The sequence below is a fragment of the Leuciscus leuciscus genome (genome assembly GCF_965113295.1).
Source record: "Leuciscus leuciscus genome assembly, chromosome: 13".
Classification (NCBI taxonomy): Eukaryota; Metazoa; Chordata; class Actinopteri; order Cypriniformes; family Leuciscidae; genus Leuciscus; species Leuciscus leuciscus.
In genome coordinates this window covers 5,064,579-5,080,895 of record NC_138737.1, presented here as the reverse complement: position 1 = coordinate 5,080,895, position 16,317 = coordinate 5,064,579, and the positions used below count along the sequence as shown (strand labels likewise).

Sequence of the window (16,317 nt, the reverse complement as noted above, 5' to 3'; positions counted from 1 at the left end):
CTTTTGACCAATCAGAATCAAGGATTGGAACTAACCGTTTTATATATATATATATACATATATATATTAGTGGTGGGAGAAAAAAATCGATCCATCGATGCATCGCGATTCTCTCTCCAACGATTCTGGATCGATTGAGAATTTCAGAATCGATTCTGAGCTTAGTTTTTTACCAGATGTGCGATGACGCTGAGTTTGCTTTAGAAACACCCGTCTTCTGCTTGCTAACAATTCCTCACACACGTACACAACTCGAACCTTCCGTAAAATAATCTTTCATAAAGTTCGGAAAGGTTGAAGCGAATTACAAGGACATTCACAGGCTTCATTGCACAGGATGCGCTGTGAGAGACGCGCGCTTGTTTTGATGTTGCACTTAAAGTGTGCTGTCTCGCCCGTCTGTATTTTCCTTACAAATGCTCTACGAAGTCATCATTTATGTGGTTTGGAATGCAGTGGACTTATATATTTAAAATATGAATCTCACTAACAGAAGGCTGCTTTCAATTTTAAATGCTGACGCGCGCTTTGTTTGTGTACGAGACTGCTCGCGCAAGCGGCTGTGCGACTCTGTGTAAGTGGTTTAATATACAGTACTTGTGCAAAATGAACGTAAACACAGCCAGTTATGTCTTAAGGGATTAAACGGACAGGACAAACCACATTACTTCTTATATTTCAAAAGAGATCCGAGCGTGAATGCAGCTTAATAGATCTCCCGCAGTCTATGTCATAGTAAAATACAAAAGTACGATGAAGAAAAATCACTCACAGTTCTTGAATGGAAAATGTTCAGATAATCTTAAATACTGAAAGCACTCTTTGTTTGTTGTTTGTCATGTTTCTATGCTCCTCTTTATTATTTGCTACTTGCTTGTATGGTTTGAAGTTATATAAGTTTAAAATTCTTAAAATGCAACTGTTTTAATTATTTTTTTTAATTTGTAATTATTTTTTAAAAAGTACTTAATTACTTATGTAAACTAATGAATTAATAAGGGGGGAAAAGTAGATAAAGAATTGATCTGGAATCGGATCGTGACCTCCAGAATCGGAATCGGATCGGATCGTGAGGTGACTAAAGATTCCCACCTCTAATATATATATATGTATATATATATATATATATATATATATATATAATATTCCTGCATAGTAATAGTTCTAACTTGCATTTTTCGCAGGTTTCAAAACACACAGAAAATTTAACTCCTTAACTCCTTAAAATTTAAAGGGCACCTATTATGCAAAATTCACTTTTACATGGTGTTTGAACATATGTGTTGGCAGTGTGTGTACACAACCACCCTATAATGATAAAAATCCACCAAGTGCTTTTTTTTAAAATCCCCATAAATCACAAGCACTGTCTCAGAACGAGCTGTTCTCAGATTCGGGGCAATTTGACGTCACTTTGCACAGGCCCCTCCCACGACTGTTGATTGACACTGCAGTTTGAGCATAGACCCGCCCTGAGTGAGCTGGACACAGTCCACCATTGTTTCCACGCTGGAGCAACTGTAGACAAGAATGTCTCCTACGCGATTGAGGTGTTTTGTTGTTGGATGTAAGAATGAACTTAGCAGTCTTCATTTACTCTCGTTGTTACTCGAGGATGGATCTGTACTGTTTGTGATCCAGCTTACGTGATCTCCGGAGCGACAGGCCTAACATTACTGATCACGGCAGAAATGAAAGTGAGAGCGCGCACTTTATGACAGCTCATCCAGTCGTGGATACAGTTTACCGGTTGATTAAGCACCCACTGAAAAGGTGTTTATATATTTGTTTACTGTTGGTTCTAACGAGTGTTTTGTGTATTTGGCTGCGTATGTTCCATGATAATGAAAGGGAGAGAGAGACAGTTTATGGATAAGACTTTAATGCGCACTTATATACTGTGTTTATTCGGCTCTTACAGTGATTTTCTGGAGTAAAACTAAGGCTTCATCTTTTGTGTGAGGTACAATAAACTTAATTGAACTCATCAGTATATTTTGGTCATCATTCGGACGGGGTCTGCTACAGCAGGCTTGTATTAATAGTGGATAAAAGCAGATGACAAATAACCGTAATTAAACTAAACTATTCCTGTTTTATCTCCATACAGCATATATTCTCTGGCTCTGTGGGCATAATTGTCCGACTCAGAGTCGAAATGATCACCACTACTGAGAGTTTCTGTTTTGATATTATCAGATGAGATTGTGCTGGCTCTTAGCGCAAGCTCGTGAGGCTCCGCCCCCTGGGCCGGCAGCAGCAGTTAATTTGCATTTAAAGGGATACACACTAAAACGGCGCGTTTTTCTGAGCCCCAAAAAATGACAATTGAAACATGCTGTAAAAAATTATCTGTTGGGTATTTTGAGCTAAAACTTAACATACACACTCTGGGGACATCAGAGACTTATTTTACATCTTGTGAAAAGGGGCATAATAGGTGCCCTTTAACTTTCGCTGGTTTCCACCACACTGGATATTACCTGACATTCATCATAATACTTTTATGGTTGATGACATATCCTCTGAAAAACTCCTGAGATCCAAAAGCCAAATGCCAATACTTGACAACTGAGCGTGGGCATTTCACTCACGTTGGATGTGTCAACATCACATTTGCATAGGCTGTACTATTTGACTTCATGATTGGTTGACTGCCAATTGAAAATATTAAATAGAACGATAAATTAACATTATTTCCCGGTCAAAAAAGTGTTAATGAGAAGTAATACTAATAATAAATTAATAGTTTATTATTTTTACCGCTCTCCATATGTTCCCTCCGAAATTGCATATAGGTATTAGAGCTGCCCTGAAATTATAATTTTTTACAGATGCTTATGATCATTATGAGCTCAGCTTAGTGTATGTCATTGCCACCCAGAAAAAAAGGTACAAAAGCTGTCACTGGGGCAGTACTTTTTCAAAAAGTATACTTTTGTACCTAAAGGTTGCATATTTACGGAGCCCCTATTAAAGGGACGTGGTGGTGGGAAATTTTTTTAGGATGGGAGAATTTTTTAATTTTTTTTAAATCTTTTGCGTTCCCACGCAAAACTTTTGTGTTCCCTCGCAAAGTTATTTACGTTCCCACGCAAAACCTGTTTTGAGCTTGGACAGACACTTCCTGTTTAATGTCCCGCTGGCAGTGTTTCAGAGCTCCATACGTTAATGGAGCGTTTCATACTGTTTGAACTTGGACTCAAATATAAAGAAATGCGGTCAGTGCTTAACTCAAGGAGTTCAGTGAAGTTGGCAATTCACATAGGCTATTCGAACTTCCCGGATCAATATTCTTGAGCTAAACGTTGTTAAAACACAAACGACACCTACTTATAATCACAGTAACCTAGACAACGAGCTACAACCCAATTCTCCTCAAAACGAGCTTTATAATATAAATTTGTCTCTAACCAGCCGAATGAGAGACAAGTCCAAATAAGGGGTCGTCTGCAAAATGCAAATCCCAAAACCCTTCTGCACATTTATATTATTAAACATTATTAACAATTATTAGCTTCACTGTGACACTGTACTGTCACCAAATTCAGTTCACACATCACTGCTCTCCTGCTGGTTATACTACAATACTCAGTTTTATAAAAAATGCATAATTATGATTATTTGTTATGAAATAAAATCAATAACTATATTGATTCTATATTGACTAATCAAAAAAAATATTCAATAACTCGCCATCAATGCCATCAAATTCAGTAAGCAAATATAATGCAAAACCTATGGTTGTAACTATTACGTTAGCTGCGTACGGTACCAATATAATTTGTGTAAAGAATATAGGCCTACTTATTTTTTGTGCAATTACTTCCCAAACTAAGTGTTGTATAACCAACATTAGAGCAGTGATGTGTGAACAAAATTTGGTGTGTTACAGTGAAGTTATTGAATATTTTTCATAATATAAAATGTGCAAAAGCAGTGTAGTATGATGTTTAAACTGAATTGGGTGGCACTACAGTTTGTAGCATTGAAGTTAATGACTATTTTTGTATTTTTGACTGAGTTGATGGTGTAGTCGTTTTTTGGGTTATATTGCACTTTGCAGACGGTCCCTTCGAAGTTGTGTCTCAGCCGCCTGCTCAAAGAGACCCATTTAGCCTATATTATAAAAACTCGTTTTGAGGAGAATGGTTGTAGTTCATTGTCCAGGTTACTGTGATTGTAAAGGAGTCGTTTGTGTTTTAACAACGTTTAGCTCAAGAATAGGGAAGTTCGAATAGCCTATGTGAAAATTGCCAACTTCAATGAACTCCTTGAGATAAGCACTGACCGCATTTCTTTATATTGGAGTCCAAGTTCAAACACTATGAAACATTCCATTAACGTACGGAGCTCTGAAACACTGTCAGCGGGACATTAAACGGGAAGTGTCTGTCCGAGGTCACAACAGGTTCTCTTTCATCATCTCGTTTCGAGATCCACCTATGGGAAGGGCATCCGTACCTGACCTCTGCAGAAGCATCCAATTGCACCAAGTCTGGCTAGACAGACAGAAGCGCGCAGCCAATGCCAGGTAAGGCCACACCCCCTTACCTAAGGCATATAGCTGTCAGGCGCGCTGCTATTCCTCAGTTGACATTCGCTTCTCGCGATCTCTGCACTGACACAGTTCGGTTGGATTAACGTTACGCTGCTCACTTTCGAGTCTTCAGGAGGACATATCGCCAGATCAGCCTCCGCCAGACGTGAGTGACAGTCGTTTCTTCAGCCTATCCGCTGTGTTTTTTGCATCCGGAGCCGCCCGCGCTCTCGCTTTCCTACACCTGCTCCTCCTTACATGGCTGCCCGCCACGGATTTTTCCGAGTTCTTCACCGCTAGCCCACCCATGGCTATGTGACCGTCTAAACAGCCGCTTCTCCGGGGAACAGCCTATCACGACGAGCCTGCCCGGCCGCGTGTGGTGCTCTAATCGCCGCTAAGGACCCTCTCGTTCTGCGCTGTTTGCTTGAGCTTAACACGCTCAAGAAGCTTTGGAGAACCCGGAGAATTGCGGTCATTGTAATTGCTGCACATGTAGCTTTTTACTAAGCCGGCTTTTAGTTGCGCGACCCAGCGCGCCGTGCTCGGCCTTTCTGACTCGGATGGGGGACACGGTGATGATGACGCACTACCGGGGGACTCCCGGAACGCCACCTCTCTAAATATTTGAGCTGACATCAGCCCAATCCGCATTCCCTGAAGAGGACACCGGCCGGTTCCGGGGCGACGGGGATGACGCGGTCCTTTTAGCGTTCCCTAGGCTAGCGCTCACGCGGCTTTGCCTCAGTCCATCCTCCTGGAAGTTTGTGAGCGAGCGGCCGTTCGTCTCAACATTGTGTGGCCAGCTCCACAGAGCGCCACCGACCAGGATAGGAATATTTACGACGGGTAAGCGCTGAGACCACCGCCCAGTCTGAGGAAACAACTCTTAAAACTGGAGCGTCCCGCTAGACTGTTAACACGGTCTCACGGGCCTTGATGTGTTACGATTACGTGTTGAGGCTTTCAATTTATGCCTTCCTAGGAAGGCGGCCCCGAACGCAAGCGGCCTGCCTGTTGTTCGACCGTTGGGAGTATCGAGCCCGCGTTCTCGGGCCACGAGGACGTTTAGTGGACGTTGTGTGTGTGTACACAAGCGGGGCTGTCGTGAGGAAAAGTACGTAGCAGTGTTACCACACTGCATGCACTTGGTTCCCCTCACCCAGTTATTAAAGGCTTCGGCCCCAGTGTTTCCCAACACAAAACACACACATTACTAAACAACACATTTAACAAACGAATCAAATGAATTCGTGCAGATTTATATATCTGCCAACATAGAGAGCAAATCTCTCTGATCCCATGCATGTCACCCTGAGTCCGTCCACAAGAGGGCTCCATTGCCTCACAAATCAACTAGCTGGGCTCACACAGCTCAGTTGCGGCTGCCCAGCCATGTGTTTTTAGTGGACGTTGTGTGTGGAAGGCTTCGGCCCCTGTGTTCCCCAACACAAAACACACACATAACTAAATAACACTTTAAAACATACAAATTAAATAAATCCGTTACAGAGAGAATATCTCTCTCCGCGGATATTATTTTTCTGCCTGCACTTAAGACTGCCCAGTTCATGTGTTCAGGAGATATGTGTGTTTTCCGCCCACTTTCAGGCCTTGTGAGGGAAAGTTTAGCACAGTGGACACCACACTATGTTCCCCTCACTCTGTCAATAAAGGCTCCGGCCCCAGTGTTTGCCCAACACAAAACACACAAAGTTACGAATCAAATGAATTCGTTTTGGAGAGAAGACCTCTCTCCGCAGAGAAAACTTCTCACTGCAGAGGGAGGAAATCCCTCCGAACCCCTGCATGTCGCCTCTAGTGTGCCCACTAGATGGCGCCTTTGCATCACGAATGAACCAGCTGAGCCCATACACCCCCGCTCCGGCCCGAGCGGGGGCGCTCTCGAGTCACGAAGCGGCTTGGCAAGCCATTTCAGCGCCCGAGTGGGTTTTGCGTACCGTAACCTAGGGTTACAGGCTGCAGTTTGCAATAAAACCTCCACTTTTCAACGGCGTTCTCTCTTCTCACACAGAAGAAAATGCCTCACACATTCTGAAAGAGGAAATTTCCTCCCTCCTAAACAAGGGAGCGATTCAGATGGTGCCACCCAATCTTATAAACCATGGTTTTTATTCCTGGTATTTTTATGTTTCCAAAAGGCGTGGTGCCCCCCGCCCTATATGGACCTTCGAATGTTGAACAAACATTTGAGGAAATACAATTTCAGAATGTGACACAAGGCTCTCTCGCCCGTGCCATAAAGCAGAACGACTGGTTCACATCAGTCGATCTGAAAGATGCTTTCTTTCACATAAGTATCTACCCTCCACACAGGAAATATCTTCGTCTCGCCTACCAAGGCATTTGTTACGAATTCACAGTTCTTCCGTTCGGGCAAAATTTGAGTCCCCGAACTTTCTGTCTGTGTGCGGAGGCGGGCGTGGCGCCCCTGAGACTATCAGGGCTGAGAATTCTGAATTACATACGATTGGTTCATCATAGCCAAATCGAAGGAGGTGGTGTCGCTGGACACCGGCCAGGTGCTCGCGCACATCACATCCCTCGGGTTCAAGGTGAATGCGAGCAAAAACAATCTGACTCCCAGTCAGAATGTCTTTTTCCTGGGCTTGGAATTGAACTCAGTCTCCTTGCGAGCGCGTCTCTCTCAAGAGCGCGTTCGCTCTCTGATGAACTGTCTGTCTCAGTTCAGAGAAGGGGCGAGAGTACAATGTCCTTAACGCACATGCCTCAGGCTGCAGGGTCTCATGGCTTCATCTATCCAAGTTGTGCCGTTGGGTCTCCTGAGAATGAGAGCGTTCTCGAAATGGGTTTTGTCACTACATTTCAGCCCGATTCGCGATCTCTGCCGCTCGGTAACAGTGACGCGCGCCTGCTCGGCGGCCCTGCGCCATTGGGAGAGCGAGAACTTTACGCTCGGGGAACCCCCTTGGGACGGTTACGATGCGGAAAGTTGTGACGACAGATGTGTCCTTAACAGGCTGGGGAACCACCCAGGAAGGCAGAATGGTGAACGGTCTGTGGCTGAGCAGACTACGTTCAGCGCACATTAACTATTTAGAGCTTTCACCATTTGGAAAGGTCTGAATCATTTTCTGCCTCGTCTGCAGGGACATCCCGTTCTAGTACGGTGCGATAATACCACGGCAGTGGCTTATATCAACCGTCAGGGCGGCATGCGCTCGTCGAAACTCCACGCTCTAGCTTACAGGCTGTTGGTGTGGAGCAGACGGGTTTTTCTGTCATTACGCGTGACTCATGTTCGGGCATTCTGAACAGAGGCGCGGATCTGCTATCGAGGGGAAACCCAATCTAAGGAGATTGGCGTCTTCACCCGCAGATAGTGGAGATGTTATGGATGAGATTTAGACAGGCAGCCGTAGATCTTTTTCGCCTCACGCGAAAACCACCATTGTCCTATGTTCTTCTCGACTAAAGGACGTGGACGCGCCCCTCAGGGCAGACGCACTGGCCCACCCATGGCCCAAAGTGCTGCTGTATGCTTTTCCTCCCCTGTGCCTGATATTTTCACACTGGCCAGGGTGAGAGAGCACGGCCTGTCTCTCATTCTGATAGCACCCAGGTGGCTCAAAGCCCCGTGGCTGGCAAAGATAATCCCTCTGTTGTACGCCGAGCCATGGCGCCTCCCCCCTCGCACGGACATACTGTCCCAAGCCAACGGGGAGATTTACCACCCCCACCCGGACAGGGTGACTCTCTGGGCCTGGCCTGTGAGAGGACGAACCTAAATGCACTGGGGCTCCCCCCGCGTGTAATCGCCACTACTCAGAATGCCAGGGCCGTTTCCACACGATCCCTATATGGCTGGAAGTGGCAAGTGTTCGAAGGGTGGTGTGATGGGCGTGGTCTCACATCTTATCAGTGCTCGGTGCCTGATATTTTGTGTTTCCTGCAAGACCTCATGGAAAGAGGCAGGTCCTTTTCCACCATTAAGGTCTACCTGGCTGCTTTTTCAGCCTGTCATGTGGGTTTTGAGGGCTCCACCGTCAGGCAGCACCCTCTAACCCGCAGTTTTATGAAGGGTGCACGCCGCTCTTTGCCGGTCATCAGGAGATCTGTTCCAGGGTAGGACCTCTCCATGGTGCTGGAAGCGCGGTCTCTTTATCCTTTTGAGCCTCTGGGAAGTATTTCCCTTAAGCTGCTGTCCTCAAGACAGCTTTGCTCTCGGCCTTGGCATCTGCTAAACGGGTCAGTGAGCTACATGCACTCTCGGTTCAACCCTCGTGCGCCAAATTCTCCCTAAGTGGAGATAAGGTTTCCCTTAAGCCTAACCCGGCCTTCATGCCGAAATGCTTCCCTGTGTTCACTTCGGAGGTTTTGGAGCTATCCGCTTTTCACCCTCCACCCTTTGCCTCCTCGGAGGATCAGGGGCTGAATGCTCTGTGTCCCGGTCGCGCTCTGCAAGCATGTATGACCAGGACCAGTGCTTTCTGCAAGAGCGACCAGCTCTTTGTTTCAAGGGCTCCCCCGCACAAGGGGAGTCCCATTTCAAAGCAATGCCTCTCACATTGGCTTGTGGACGCTATACTATGGCTTATGAAGCAAAGGGAGTGCAGCCCCCAGGGGGCATCAGAGCTCATTCTACAAGGGGCTTAGCCGCCTCTTGGGCTTTGTTCAGGGGAGTGCCACTGCAAGACATCTGCTCTGCGGCCAGCTGGGCCTCTCCTCATACCTTTGAGCGTTACTACCGGTTGGATGTCACCAGAACCTCGGTGGCACACTCGGTCCTAGGGGTAGGGTCCTCTTAGCCCTTTCCCACAGCCCCGTTGGGTTAACCAACGAAGAGTGAATGGGCCGGCTGGCCATGTTCATTCCTGTCACCAAGCATTCGCATTCCTTCTTGGGTTTAGCTATGTGCATTGGTGGTGCGGGGGCCATTATCATGTATGGGTCTCATGCATGTTTCATGCCCTGCTTGTCCACAGCAGTTTAGCGTGGCGTCACCCTTGCAGGGTCATGTTTGTGGGACGTGTCAGGCACCGCCTCTCTGAGGTGACCGTCCTTCTCTGGCCTTCAGAACCTCACTGTGAGTGTATTGGGCAATCGGGGAGCTGTCCATGTCTCTCCCATAGGTGGATCTCGAAACGAGATGATGAAAGAGAACAATAGGTTACTGTCGTAACCCCGGTTCTCTGAAACATCGAGTGGAGAGATCCACCAGCTTCGCCCCGCTTGCCGCACGAGAAGCGAATATACTTACTGAGGAATAGCAGCGCGCCTGACAGCTATATGCCTTAGGTAAGGGGGTGTGGCCTTACCTGGCATTGGCTGCGCGCTTCTGTCTGTCTAGCCAGACTTGGTGCAATTGGATGCTTCTGCAGAGGTCAGGTACGGATGCCCTTCCCATAGGTGGATCTCTCCACTCGATGTTTCAGAGAACCGGGGTTACGACAGTAACCTATTGTTTTGCGTGGGAGCGCAAATAACTTTGTGAGGGAATGCAAAGTTTCTCGGGGGAACGCAAAAGTTTTGCGAGGGAACGCAAAAGATTTAAAAAAATAAATAAAAGAAATTATCCCATCCTAAATTTTTTCCACCACCACGTCCCTTTAGGGGCTCCGTACAATATTAGATCCTAAAAGATACCGCCCCAGTGACAGCTTGCAGGCAAATGCAGGCAAATGGTTCGTCTCAATTTTTAAATGCACTTTACAATATTTTTCTTAAAAAAGAACACTGACAGTAAATTGTATGGATTAAAGTCAGTAGACGATGCCATTGAAGGGTAAACTGTTGTACCATTGACCGGTGAATGGGTACAAAAACACAAATTATATTGACTCATATCCTTTAAAGTATTTTGAAAATGAAGACTGACACACCTGTCACTGAAGAAGTAGCAGTAGTATTAGTAGTAGTATTCCGTGCATCAGGAGAAGCTGTACAAACATACAGCAAAATTATATTGATGCTATCCTTGTAGAATAAAAAAAATTACTGAAAAGTGTATAGATTAAAGTTAATGCACCTGTTGTTGGATTGTAATCTGGGTCCCATGCATCAGACGCATCTGTACAAAAACACAGCAAAAATTATATTGACTCCTATCCTTACACATAGTTGATAGACACAAAATCTGAGGCAGAGAAATGTGATCCACTTACTGAACGCTGACCAAAGGACCAATAAAAGGATATAAAGCAAGTTCATGCTGTCATGGATTAGAGAGCTACAGCTTTCTGAGACACATGCGGGGCAGAGACTGGGTTTTAATAAAGAGGAAGTCTATTAAGTGTTACCAAGAAAAATAGAGTAGGAGTGAAAAGCAGAAGCGGCTATTACAGGGATGGAAATTAGCACCCGCCACCAGCCAAATGCGGGTGATTTTGTGTTGTGGCGGGTAAATTCGCTTCACCTACCGGCCACCGTGGCGGGTAAATAAAAAGATACTGTTTCACACAGACGGCGGACACTTTTAGAGGACATAAGTGTACGCTGAAATAAAGTCTTTCACCTCAGAACACTCTTCAAATGCACGCGCAAATGTGGCGGCGCGCGCTGTGTATCGCCTCACTGTATATAAAGTGCAAAATAAACTACGAGCATGCAACGCCGTTACGTTGTAAATTACACAAAATAAAAGTAATGCAGGGATGATTTTCATACTATTCACCAGCAGCAGTTTCCATGGTTCATTAACAGTTATTGTTAATATTGTGTATTCACCATGGTAACTGTCGTTTCCATATTAACCCCAAAATGCCACTTTATTTTTCTTTGTGTTATTTTTTATATTTTTAAATGACTCTAGTGGCTCATACCAACATTGTATTAACAAAAACTAGTTTGGAACTGCTATTTAATAGCTTTAGCATAGGCCTAATGTTTATTTATTAGTACTAGTCTTTACTATTAGTCATATTCTTACAATTTATGTTAAGTAAAGGGGGACAGTACTTGTGTGTGTGGAAATAGCCGGTTTCAATAAAACTACTTGTGACATGTCATATTTGGCTTTGACTTTGACTGAACATTTGCTCTCACTTTGCGGAAAAAATATCGGGATATATATCGTATATCGATATTCAGCCTAAATAATCGGGATATGACTTTTGGTCCATATCGCCCAGCCCTAGTTTCATTGTTGGGACTAAAAACCTAAAACTGGAAGCCATAAAAGACCACGAATCATTCAAATGCCACATCCAGGTAAAAAAGAGAAATATATATAAGAGAGAAAGAGAAAATGTCAGTATTTCATTGAGACTTGAGATTAAATAAACTGCTTAAGTATTGTAGATCTTGTAGTATTAATTTTCACATGCAGTTACACATTGTCGGTTAAAAACAAGAAAGTGGCTGGTAAAAACATTGAGTGGCTGGTAGATTTTGAAATCCACCAGCCACAGTGGCCGGTGGACAAAAAAGTTAATTTCCATCCCTGGGCTATTATGACAAACATTAACTTTATACACAGCAAAATCATCGTTGTTAAATTAACACCACTCTGTGTTTACATGGGAATCACCAGCAGTGTGTTAAAGAGCTGTTGTTTGAGGTGGCTCTGTACAAAAATAAAAATAATAACATATTGACTGCTATCCTTGTATTATAAAATATTTTGATATATTTTACTGACAGAAAAATGTATAGATTGAAGTCATTATATGATGCACCTGTCATACGGTTATTTCGGTGCAAAAACACAGCAAAAATTTTATTAACTCCAAACCTTACAGTAGATAGACACAAAATCTGAGGCAGAGAAATGGGATGCACTTACTGAAAGCTGACCAAAGGACCAATAAAAGGATATAAAGCAGGTTCATGCTGTCATAGATTAGAGATTTACAGCTTTCTGAGACACATGTGTGACAGTAACTGAGTCTGACACTGACTTCCTCTGTCTTAACAAGAGAAAGGCAGAGTAGATGAGGCAAAGCAGAAGTGCTTTTCAAGACAAACATTAATTTTCTATTTCCATTGCTGCTGGGTTTCTAAAATCAGGCTAATTTTAATATAGGCAGCAAACAGTATCATATTTTATCATTGAAATATTTGTACACAATATCTGGATATAGCTCTTCATTTTTACACAGTTTATAGATGCTTGCGTGCACATTTGTTCTTTGTGGCGATCTGGACATGACGCTCCACACAACCACAAGATCACAGTTTTTAGACAGTGACATTTGCCCTGGTATCACATATACCACACACAATTGTCAAAAAAACTGTAATAAATGTAAACTAGAACTCCTTATAAGTCTGTAATTTTAAGATCACTTAACTTTGAAATCACACAGGATTAAAAGTATTTAAATTGAAAGTAAAGGGTATTCTGTTTGGACATCAGCAATGCCATGTGTGTACTTTAGTGATCCACTGAATATATTTTAGGTGCAAGTCTACGTTACATAGCCTGGCAAGCCAGACCTACATAATCAAGATGTTAGGTCTGGCAACTCTCCATAGATACGGCTCAGTCCGAGGGGCGGGATAAACGGCTGTCTTTCAAATTCCCTCTGCACGCAATAGGACAGCGCTTCAACCAACCAGAGCTTTTTTCCAACAGCGGAGCTAACGTTAGTTGAAAGATTCAACTTTTGAATCTGGCCGGCAAAACTAGGAACACATCTTCCTTTTTTAAGAATGACTTAAGTGCCGTTCTTTGCTCTTTTCTCAAAGAAAAACTTAACTCCAATTCCTCCAGAGTCGCGGCCAAAGCCGATTCGAAAGACTATTCTCCAGCAGCAGCAGCCGTTCTTTGTTTTCAAGTAGCAGGGAACCGTTGCAACTCTGTTGTCATTATGTTAAGCCCGCCCCGCCTACTCTAAACATGATGTGATTGGCCTGACCCAATTTAGGTTTTTACAGCTCCGAAAGTCAACGGAGAGTTGCTAGACTACCCTGGTGGCAAAATACATTTTGCTGCCGCTAGGGTGCGTCTAGATTTCTAGGCTATACGTTACATCAAATGCACGTAAAAGTAATATTTGTATATATAAGGCAGGCCTATACAATATAAATATAGCTGCAAGCGTCAATCATCGGGGTCCAAGCACCAGTGGCCCATGTGAATGATTAGTGATCCAATTGAAATGTATCTTATGATGTGTTTTTTACAGCAAAGTCTATCTTGAATCTTCACTGATAGTTAGGGTTTGATGCAACACAGGTGTCACAAAGGCCTCTGCCACGCATAGACTTTTAGGGCAGAAAAATGAAGAAGAATTCAGAAGCCAATCAGTTCAAACACAATAGGGTTCCAGTATCTTCGCTGCTTAGACCCCTAATAATAAATTGTCAGATGATTATTTTTCCCCTTAATATACCACATGTATATCCGGTGACACTCTATGGTCCACTTCTCACTATTAACTAGTTGCGTATTAGCATCCACATTAGGATAATGGCTGTTTATTAGTACTTATAAAGCACATATTAATGCCGTATTCTGCATGACCCTTAATTCTATTCAATACCTAAACTTACCAACTACCTTACTAATATTAATAAGCAGTAATTAGGAGCTTATTGAGGCAAAAGTCATAGTTAATAGTTAGTTAATATTGAGAATTGGACCCTAATCTAAAGTGTATAAATATGACACCATCAAGTCTGTATTTCTCAACTTATAAGATATTTTAGTTTGAGGCCTTCACACCTTTGTCTGAAAGAAAAATCTAAATCAATGTGCTTTTTAAATAAAGTCTGGACATAATACAATATACCCAGGGGGCAAAACACCTGTTTTTTTAGGAAATAAGACATGGGCTGCTGTAAAAGGTTGTCATATAAAAATGAAATCTATGATGTCTGAGGATCACAACCTGGGTGGACAACCCGGTCAACAAGCTGCTGGAAACTTGTAATTAGGGTCAAAACAATGCTACCTCAAATTCTGCTTTAACTCCCCGGAATCACCCAAACATGCTAAAAAGGTTTAATTATATTCATGAATCCTGAGCCATATCTCCCTGATACTTTATGCTAGAAACAAACTGAGCACACCTTCCAAAAGTGGAAGATAAGCTTTCATCTGATGCCTTGATTGTACATGTAATTAGAATGTAAGAGTTAACAAAGCCTCTTAATTCATAGGTAGGCAAAAAAAAATATATATATTTGTAATCGGTAGCATTCTTTTCCCTTTGTTGTTGTTAAAATAAACAAATTACCATGTGAAGTTAACTTTTACTAGATGAAATCATATTTTGATCATTTTCACTAACCAGACAGTCCTCATGGCCCATAACACATTTAGAGGGAATTCAATTTCAAGCCTATAATAGCCTGTCAATTCAAACAAGATCCAAGAAAGAAGTTTACCATTAACTGGTGTTAATTGTATACTGCTCTGTTTCTGTATGTACAGTATATCGTTTGCATATTTATGCAATATCTATTATTTGTATTGCAATGTCTAGTATTTCTAATATTCTTTCACAAGTGGGATAGATTTATTTATTCTATAAAAAAATAAATTAAAAAAAAGGATTTGAGGAGTTTGGGTTAGGCTGGTTACTGTTCAATCCAGGTGTTTGGAGTGTGAGACAAAGGTACTGACAACTAAATGTTGAAAGACTAAAACACACAGGAGTCATGTGTGGAGTAGGTTTAAAAGTATAATTTACTGATTAAAACTGTTACATTAAGTAGCAATTTGTACCAAAAAAAAAAAAAAGATTAATGAAACAGACAAACAGATTACAATTCAGGGTGATAACTAATTTCTGTAATAATGTTTATACAATTTGTTTAGCTGTTTTCGGAGTCACTGCTGCTGTCGCTGCTCTCTAGTGTTTTAGCATGCTTTATCCTACTACATTTTGGCTACTACACCTGGCAATGGCATCCTATGTAGCATGGAATTGCCCTCTTTGCACAGGAGCAGTTCTTCTGACAACCTTTAACCAGAGATGGGCACAAATACATCAAAAAGTATTTAATTACAAATAACAAATACTTACTCATCAAATGTATTTAAATAAAATACAAAATACTGCTGTGAAAAAAGTATTTAATTAAAATACAAGTAATTTGTAATTTGAAAATACAATTTTTTTTTACAGTCTTCTGTAGTGTAAATGTGGCGTTAGATACATGTAAGAGTCTAGAATATTGCAATATCATTGTTTAGTGCAGAAGATGCGCTTTTAACGTACATGTTGCCACATACTGTCATAATAAAAGATAATTACGCATATAACACTATTTCTATTATATTACACAAAAACTAGTTAACGCTGCTGTGAGGGTGTTTCTAATAGCGCGGCTGTGACAAAGTTGACAACTTTCTCTCTTCCGACTGCCATTATCTTTTTTTTTACTCTTTTTGAAAGTTGTGAAAACGCTGTTGTGGCATTTTTATTTGCAATTTGAGCAAATTGGAACACAAAAAATATATTTAATGTAGTCTTTCATTCACTGCTATAGAAGTTAACCCAACTATGATGCCTTCCACTTCTGAGAAACCCAGAAATGTGAACAGGGTCAATAGGATGTGTCACATCACGTGATGTACTTGCCAAAAACTGTGATGGGCAATTTGGTAGTCCTATTTGTATTTTATGTCTATGGTCCTAGGGATAGTTCACCCAAAAATGAAAATTAGCCCATGATTTACTCACCCTGACGTCATCCTAGGTGTATATGACTTTCTTCTTTCAGAAGAATACAATCAGTTATATTAAAAAGTGTCCTGGCTCTTCCAAGCTTTATAATGACAGTCAATGGGTATATTTTTCATCAAAGTGCATCTATCCATCATAAAATTGCATCTATCCATCATA

General features: G+C 42.3%; 1 protein-coding gene and 1 long non-coding RNA gene across 3 annotated transcripts in view; one reads left to right on the top strand and one right to left on the bottom strand.

Moving 5' to 3' along the window:
• Positions 1-12,408, bottom strand: part of LOC309513439 (uncharacterized protein) — a 29,194-nt gene extending 16,786 nt beyond the window's left edge. The window contains exons 1-3 of one of the 2 annotated variants that reach the window (XM_082189257.1): positions 12,306-12,408; positions 10,551-10,592; positions 10,405-10,461 (exon numbers count right to left, since the gene is read on the bottom strand). In XM_082189257.1, the coding sequence (XP_082045383.1) occupies positions 10,405-10,461; positions 10,551-10,592; positions 12,306-12,351 (145 nt within the window). In that variant the 5' untranslated portion in view covers positions 12,352-12,408. Of the gene's footprint in view, positions 1-10,404; positions 10,462-10,550; positions 10,593-10,686; positions 10,813-12,305 lie in introns of those variants that run through there. The other variant, XM_082189258.1, reaches the window with a different exon arrangement.
• Positions 1-16,317, top strand: part of LOC309513444 — a 193,243-nt gene that overhangs the window by 12,142 nt on the left and 164,784 nt on the right. The gene's annotated exons all lie outside the window — the stretch shown is intronic.